At 37.0% G+C, this 9,011-nt stretch overlaps 1 protein-coding gene across 1 annotated transcript in view; it reads right to left on the minus strand.

The window, feature by feature from the left end:
* Nucleotides 1-8,017, minus strand: part of LOC144539463 (nuclear GTPase SLIP-GC-like) — a 29,348-nt gene extending 21,331 nt beyond the window's left edge. The window contains exons 1-7 of the mRNA XM_078284515.1: nt 7,945-8,017; nt 7,040-7,158; nt 4,903-4,936; nt 4,361-4,454; nt 1,761-1,977; nt 1,368-1,610; nt 123-317 (exon numbers count right to left, since the gene is read on the minus strand). Coding sequence (XP_078140641.1) covers nt 123-317; nt 1,368-1,610; nt 1,761-1,977; nt 4,361-4,454; nt 4,903-4,936; nt 7,040-7,158; nt 7,945-8,017 — 975 coding nt within the window. The remainder of the gene's footprint in view (nt 1-122; nt 318-1,367; nt 1,611-1,760; nt 1,978-4,360; nt 4,455-4,902; nt 4,937-7,039; nt 7,159-7,944) is intronic.
* Nucleotides 8,018-9,011: the final 994 nt, after the last annotated feature.

Consider the following 9,011-nt stretch of genomic DNA (forward strand, 5'->3'; position numbering starts at 1 on the left):
GTTATAACTATAATCATCCTTCAAACTACAGGCTAAGGTCAGAGCATTTTAATAACATGGTGGCAATACAGTTTCTAACAGGGTAACAGGATAATATGAAACGGTGAATAAGAATAAATTACCTCTTTCCACATTTCATCTCTGCTTTTGTTACAGTCTCCACTTCCAGGAAGATCCACAAGTGTGACATGCTCAAGAAGATCAGTGACGTTTGGCACCTTGATGGTCACACACTTCACTAGTGGCCAATACTGTCTTCCTGTCTCTTTCTTGTCAATTCTTGTGTACTTGGCCAGTTGTTGAGACAGAGTCAAGGCCTACAATAAACAGTACATTCAAATGAATGCACTGCTTTTATTTTTATTTGTATTCAATGAACCCTGAACCAAATTAAACCAAAACTGAAATATTTATATCTAATTAATAAGTAAAAAAGCGATTTTGCGGTCCTTTGCTTTTTGTGTTTGAATTGACACCACAGAAAAGTAGCCTACCCTGGGATAGGCTAAAGCTAGAGAACATCTCAATATCTATAAAATTGATCCCCCGGCACTTTACAGTCTGGTCTGTATGCAATGTAAGCTGCTTACATGTACCATTTCAATGCCAATAAAGAAAATAAACATGGTCACATTGTATGAATTATTGTCTACTTACACCCGCTTCATATTACAGGTCCAGTACAATGTAAATACATATGAATTACTATTTAATTGTAGAAAATAGGCCTGCTTCATATTACAACTCCGGTACTATGTAAATACATATGAATGCAAATATGTTGTTGGATAATTATTTTTTGTTAATAACTAACTAATGTTGTTAGTAATTAACAATGCAATAACTAAATGCTAAGTTAGTCCAGTTAGACAATAACATAATTTAAGATCAAATAACACAGCCACGTTACTGTGTAATAGTTTTTTTGTTAACGTATAATTAGGAATAGTTCATACGCTGTTAGGGACCTGGAAAATTAAGGGTTACCCTTATTCAAACCTAGGGGCTGAAAATTTCCTCCCTCGTCTCTGCCATGCTCTGTTCGGACAGGAAGAAAGATGTTAATCACAACTTGTTTAACAACTTGGCTCAAACGGACAGACACTTTTACTCTGAAACTGAGGTCCAGCCAGTCCATTAGATTAGTATTGTCCACACCTCTGCAACACTTTTCTGGACTGACAAACAAAAAGGAGAAATGCCCATCTCTCTATCTTTTCTGTGGTGTCAAAACTTAAAAGAGTAAAAAAAAAGTTACAGGTACATGCATTGAAACATCATTAATTCTAGATTTTAAAATTGTCCACTCTGTTAGAAAGATTAAATATTCAGTGGCAGAGATAAAGTGAAAATATAGGATTACTTACTGATGTGTATGCAAATTCCTTCTTTTCACATTTGGTAAATTCTGGAATGTCTTTAAAATACTTGTTGTCCATGAGTTCTTTGGGGGATTTGTTTTTGTCTTTTCCATATAGTGCTGAGAGCTTTCCATCATCATCATCATCATCATCATCATCATCATCATCATCACCATCTTTATTTTCCTCATTCACATTGTCCTCAGGAACATATATTTTTGATAAGGACAATAACTCATCATACCATTCCTAAAAATAAAATATAAACTTAATATTGCCACGTAACATTTGTGTGCCCAACTATACAGCTGCACCACATTCTTTCAAATAGCTTTATGTAGCACTTATAATTATTATATAGTAGTAATATTATTATAACACATAACAAGCTCATTTTACCTCTTTTGTAATGAACTCAATCTCTGCCATGTACTTGGAGTTGCTCATATTAGCTTCCACCTTAATCATGACTGAGGTACATGCTCTGAGATCTCCAGAGGGCAAAAGATTCTTCTCTCCAATGATGGCATTTATCAAAGAGCTCTTTCCAGCCCCTGATCTACCAAAGACGCCCACAAACTGTTTTCTGTCTACTTCCAAATCACTGATTTTCTTCCTGTTGTGAAAGAAATAAGACTTTAACTATGGGATTATTTGACAGATTGGGCAAGTAATGAAATAGAAGATGTGGAGAAGGAAGACAATAGTGCCAGTAAGTCAGAGTCTTTTTGTTGATTTGTTTATTTCGAGTCAGTGCATCTAAATGAATTGAACCTTCAAGTTTTTCAGGTTTTCAAGCTTGAGCCATCTGGTCTTCATACAGCTCTGGGCAACTTCCTGTGTGCCTACACATTAAGTTTTGTACTCATTTTAGGTCAGTATAGGGCAAGATATCCTATTTAATTAGTGTTTTGAGCATGTAGTGCAGAAACACTATTATTTTTGTTACGATTATTAATTATGAACACTATTGAAATTGTTAGGATTATTATTTTTCTCCGCTAAAAGTATCTGGGTCTCAGAAACCGTAAGACCCACAGCAACCAAACAAATCGGCCAGATGGTGGCGCTATAAGACAAACTTTACATTTTGGCCAATAACTTCTGAACTTCTCCGTTTGACTTGGGTCATTTTGCATCTATCCATATAGGCCCCGCCCATTTCTGTTTGACTAGATTTCCTGCCATTTTGAATTTTTTGAAAAAAAAAAAAATTTCACTACTTTTTTCACAGCACTATCAGGCCGAGCTACACAAAAAAAATTTTTTTTTCCTGATCAGTTCAGTGACGTGGCTAACAAACTTGACCCAGAATGTTGCTAAATCATTGACTGTGTCCAATCTTCACCAAACTTTATAGTTATGTTGAATAGTAACAACATGTGCAAAAGCAATATAAAATTGTCCAATAGGGGGCACCAAAATGTTAAAAAATGTATGTCTCACAACTGGATGTACCAAATGTCAAGACATTTAATACACATACTCAGTGGACAGACACTAATCAAAATCCAAAATTTGGTCCAAATTACTTCCGGTGGGCGTGGCCTATGACATTTTTGATTATAACATAGCTTGTGATTGGACAATTGCTACGATTGGACAATTGCTGGGCTCCTTAGTAATCCTATTTGGAACATTCCTACCGAGTTTTGTCCCAATCGGTGAAAGTAAGGCAGAATGGCAACAAGTCTCTCATAGACTTCCACTGTATTTGTCAATGAGTTGTATCCACTTTCATTGTATACGTAAGCATTAAGTAGCCTACAGCAGAACCTTCTTTCAACTTTTTTGTAACTATGAGATAAGTGTTTCTTTCCTCGTCTTCGGTTAAAATTCTGTGTTGAGCTTCAAACACTATCATCACCGCTTGCAGCTATATTTGTATTTATTTATATTGTTTTGATTTCATTATACTTTAGATGGTGACTTATGCACTCATACATTTTGATAAATGTTAACAGTTTTTAGTTTTATTGGTTCTACTTGTCTATTTATATGGTGAGAGGAGCACTATAATAGTAATTTTCAATGGTGTGTGAGGTCAATTCTTATTTATTAAGAAAAGAATTAACAGAGTACAAAAGCATAATTTTATTTAAATTTGTTTGTAATATGGCTTAAGACAAATTACAAGATTAGTTACACAAAGGCTAAACAAGTAACTACCAACCAAGCTGGAAACCGCAGCAGCGTGCCTACCTGCACAGTATCTGCAGGCTGTCCGAGACAAGCAGCATCTCAAGAGTTCGATACTGCCGTGTCGTGTCAAGTGTCGGAAACCCGAATGAACGGCTTGCTACTACATGCCCAAAGAGTGTGTTTGATGTCTTTGTTTGTTATGGCAATCATTCAATCGTTTAATGAGCTTTGATGGAAACTTGAAGTGGGAGGAACCCGTACGTACGTATGGTATGTTTCAAGTTCGAGAATGATTCGTTGAAAATGATTTGTGCATTCTTTTTTGACCAGCACTAGAACACAACCATCTATGACAACCCAGTCAAGCATAGTTTAAATGCAGGTATTGTCCAGTGGCAGACCAGTGTCAATCCTTACTTTCATCCCCATAGCCTACGTACGCAAACATGAGTCAACAAATAGGCTACATAATATGTGTACCATGCAGTATTACGAACAACAAATCAATAAATGTGTTAAGAACTACACAATAATGATATGGCCATTACCAAGACATTTTCCCTTCTCTCTCAGGTTACAATTACAGCTGCTGTGCTCCTGGCAAAATCTATCTAACCCATTTAAAAGAGGAATAGCTAAAATTTCACATGGATAAAGTTCACATACATTATTAATACATTAAGTACAAAGCACCAAAGTATTGTAATCGAACTATTATTAGTTGTGAAGTACATTCAACAGATTTTAGTTGAGCATTGAGTAACCTGTAATTCTGATATAATGTTTATAAGTAAAAGTAAGTCTTTCATGGACAGCAATGTGAATAATAAAAAGGAATTTTACATAGAATAACTTACTTAAGAAAAGTTTTGAGCTCTTTGTGGTCCTGCTTATCGAGTTTGCCATTGACACTTTCCATGATCTCCTTCACATCATCACATATTTTCACTTCTGCCAGAGTAAAAGTAAAGGACCATTCAACTTGATTGTAATGGTAGTCTATACAATATAAACAGACATTTGCTATGCAATGAACATTTAATTACATAAAGTTTGTATAACACAAAGTAGACTATTGTCAGCCATTGTAACATGTCTTTACAATTTGTGGAAAAACTGTTAATACCTGAACTTCCCGAAACAGAGCCACGGTGTTGTTTTCTAGGTGTTGATTGCTGTTTGTGCGATTTAGTTAGAGAATCAGACTTTCTCTTTCCTAATAAAATAGATGATTTAAAACAGCAGTCAGTAAGGCCATCAGACCTAGTTTAACTTTCTTCTCACAACAACTTGGTCTCAATATATCTTAGTATCGTCCTTTGATCAAAGTTAGACATTATTGTTTTGAGAGTCATTCATGAATATTAATTCATTATACATTCTTCACCGTGCAGCTCACCTTTAGCCCTTGTGTTACTGGTGGAAGGCCCAATCTGAAGATGAATATGAACAGTCCACTCATTAAACAGCACTTTAGAGAAAAAACAAAGCTGATTCATTATGTACCTTTTCTCATATGTATTCTCACAATTAATGAGTTGAAATAACGATATATTCATGTATTCAGAAGAGGGCTCTATTTTCGTGAATCAAGGCACAGACACAGGCAGTGGCGCAAGCTCACGGTGAAAGCTCACTTGGACATGACCAACAGATTTTTGGTAATTTTGTGACCAGATGCGCAGGCGCAGCAGAGGCACACCAGCGGCACAGTTGAGAAAGGGGTAGGATTAGAGAGAATACATTATCAGTAGGTGAGTAGGGGCTGGCATCAATCATGGCCAATCAAATCAGCTCCCCTCATCCCCTTTAAAAGCAGTGCGCTCCCCGCCATAGCGCAGTGACAGTTTCATAATAGAATTGTGGAAATCTGAGGGTTTTCTTTAAAAAAAAAAAAAAAAAAACTTGTTTCCTGTCCCACCACTATCAAATTTAACCAAAAGATTTACAGCCATGATTCTACTCCTTGCAGCAATAGGCCTGTCTCTACAGTGGTGAAAAAATGGCATGCTTCTGGTGCTACTTTTGGGAGACCTGCTCCGTTGTTGCACCCCGGCAACCTGATAGATGTCACCACCTGCTGTACTCTATAGAGGGTGACATCACCTGCCACAAAGACCAACCAACAGCAGATTGCCAGTTCAGTACCCTACTTTTCACCATTAGATGTCAGGCTTCACCACAGATTTGGGTTTGGAGTTCAGTTGCTCTTTAACTCCTGTTTCAAAAGTAACTAGTCCATACTCGGGGATGCGCGCGCCACAACTACGTGCAGACTTCCGGGGATGCGCGCGCCCTGCCTATGCCAATGCTCAATGCCCATGTGCAGTTTCAGATTGATTGGCCAACCCATTGAGGAGCAAAATGGATGCAGACAGACAGACAGAAGGACAGAGTTTTCCTCAATTTATAGTGGGATAAATCCATCAGTGAATACAATACATGTATTGTCACATTTAACATTGTTGGCAATGGTGAGAACCGAGCAGCCATGTTTGTGAAAAGGGCCTATTTGGTCAGCCAGTTACCCCTTACCTGTGCAGAATCAGCTGCTGCCCCCTGCTCTGCGGTTCCCCGCTCTATCTATTGACAGTACAGAAAAATGAAGTGAAACTTAAAGAATAAGATTGAGATGAGCATCCCTAAAATAGTAATAAATACCATGTTCATCATCTGGCTAATAAAACATATCTGTAACAAGCTAATTATCAAGTAGAATATAAAATTAAATGTGATCTTATCCTTTAGCTGTCCGGCCAGCTAGTTACTCCTCACCTGTGCAGAAGCAGCTGCTGCTCCCTGCTCCACTAACAGTGCAGGAGAAAGTGCAAAGCTATTGCTATTGGACCACCGGCATGCACATTTGAGAATTAGCGTGCAACTGTTTAAAAGAGCGTAGGTCACATGTTTTGGGGGAAGCCAGCATGCATGAAAAAATGGTTGTGCTAAATTAACTCACACGAGATTAAAACCCAGGATCTCTGGCATGGTAAACCTTTTCTTTACCAACTGAGCTAAACTCAAAGTAGTGCAGCAATCATGGTCTTTCTAGTTTTTTGTTTTTTTTTCTTTGGGGACCGACCAACAGAGTGACTTATTCATAGTGTTCTGTTACATCACTACACGGTCATCTTGGTAGGAAACTAACAGGTGATTGTAATAAATTAACAGATTATTATAATCAAATGACAACCACAGCCAATGAGCTGTGTATATGGTAAAGCACCATATTGGTAGGAAATGCATGTGACATCATGGGAATACTATGCAAACTAGCTGCTGATCGCATCTAAAAAGTCTGGGTGATTTGCCTTTTGCCAAAGGAGCGGGGGACATAACACCTCCATCCCCCATTTCTGCTCTGTGCATGTAAAGCACATCAGTCTTGTGTACATTCTTAGGAAAAATGACTTTATCCAAACACTAGACAGAAGTTCATACTCCTGCAGTAAATGTAGTGCAGTCTTCTATAGCTATAGTAACTTATGAATACAAGCATGTGTAAATTAAATTATCTTGATAGTGCAGCACATTACCTGTAAGAATGCACTGAGTCTGTTTTTGAATTTTGTCCTTGGTCCTATTTTTGGAATCAAGTCATTGATATCACCTGACTGTTCAAGACCAAGGAAACTCTCCTTTTCAATGCCTTGATCTGAAATTCAAAAATATTCAGATGAATCCTGGTCACACAGCAACAAGTCTTATTTTCAAATTCTACTTAATTAGGTGTGAAATAGACGTGGGCACTGATATTGATTTTCCATACGAATATCAGTTGTACTTTTCTGATACAATAACTTGTGAGACTACAGTTTCATAGGCAGATTTGCTTAGAGGACAACAGCTGCATACTTAGTATAAATGACTGACCATAGTGACAAATTGATTACTAAATATATAATTTCACATCTACTAATGTTGAGGTCTGAATACATATTCATCTTCATCCAGTCTAACATTCAATGTCACTAACTGTAATATTATTTCACTTTTCAAACTCAGACAAGTTCACTTTTTCCAGCACTGCCTGTGCTGAGGTCCTCTTCTCCTGATTATGCAATAATCCACAAGTTGCTAATGGGCGCCAGTCATTTTCAATGTTCCAGCTAATTGCTTGCTAATTTGTAAGGATTTAGTCCATTAGATCATTTGTACACTTCAAACACTGAGAAAATTGCAGTTATTTGTTAACAATGTGCAAGTAGTCTACTTCCAGTCTTTTCTTGCTCTTGCAAGTTCTGTTTGAATTGTGGTCAAGGTCACTGACAAAAGAGTATCAACTTGTCACATTTTATCAAAACAATTACATGTACAAAATGTCAAGGATATGTAACAATTGCACTGCAATCTCTGTTTTCAATTTCAGTATTGGTAGACTCAAGCAACATCAATATTGTATCATATCTGTGCCCACCAAGGAAGCATGGTAATACTTTACCTTCAAATCTCTGTATCAACTCACTGAGACCCCATTCAGTTAATTTGTCCCGGACAAAATCAAATGTCTCCATGATCTGCCACTGTTAAAATGGAAAACAATTAATGCAATTAAGGCATTTAGCAGACACTCTTATACAGATCAACTTACGAATAAGTGCAACAGTAAAATAAATTAATATTCCATCAGTAGGGGTCAGGGTAAGTAGCCAGATAATTCAGAGTGCTATGAAAACAAAAAGTGCTACAGCATTAATCAAGAAAAGTAAAGTAAGAACATCCCTTCTATCAGTTATTTTACATTGCTAAGCAAGTGTAAGTATACTAATATAATAACACAGTAACAAGTGCAAATAATTATTACATGGTTTTAACCAATTATCATTGGTTAATATTTGAATCAGTTATGTATGTGGAGTTTTAAATCTGTTGAAGGTGTTTGTGAAGTGAACAGATTGGCTAAATGAGCAACAGATGGGGAGAGAGAGGAGTCAGAATCAGTTTAGTTAATCTTTAATGGGGAAATGGCAGATAGTGTTCCTGAATCATGTAAGCTACTGAGTAAGACGGTGTTCCACATCCATTGAAGTGCTTTAACCTGTTGAACCAATGACTTATACAACTTGATTGTTTAAGTTGGCTTTTAGTGTCCTGAAAGCCAATTTGCCTTGTTTCCATTTGAATCTGCTAGTCATTTGTCAAGTCAATTGACATTCATTCCATCCTTGCTGTGTGACCTATACATGGGGTTCACCTGTTCTTCGTGTCCACATGTATTGTAAAAAAATGTATTGTCTTTTTTTCAAGGTGTGCAGGGACCCCTCAATTGCTGCTTGTGGCTATATTTATTATTGTTGTTGTTGTGGTACATTAATAAAGGAGATAATACCAAGGCCTATTTGAGACAACTGATTTGAGCTTTTTCTATGTCTGTTGAAAAGGATTGTGGTGAGACCAGACAAATGTAAAAGAAATCTGAGAGCAAAATATTAGTATATCACAGCTGGCAAGCCCTTTTTTGACCGAAGGCAGTTATGTATTATACTGCACTCAACCGTTTAATATGAT

This window comes from Centroberyx gerrardi, chromosome 7 (assembly GCF_048128805.1).
Source record: "Centroberyx gerrardi isolate f3 chromosome 7, fCenGer3.hap1.cur.20231027, whole genome shotgun sequence".
Taxonomy (NCBI): Eukaryota; Metazoa; Chordata; class Actinopteri; order Beryciformes; family Berycidae; genus Centroberyx; species Centroberyx gerrardi.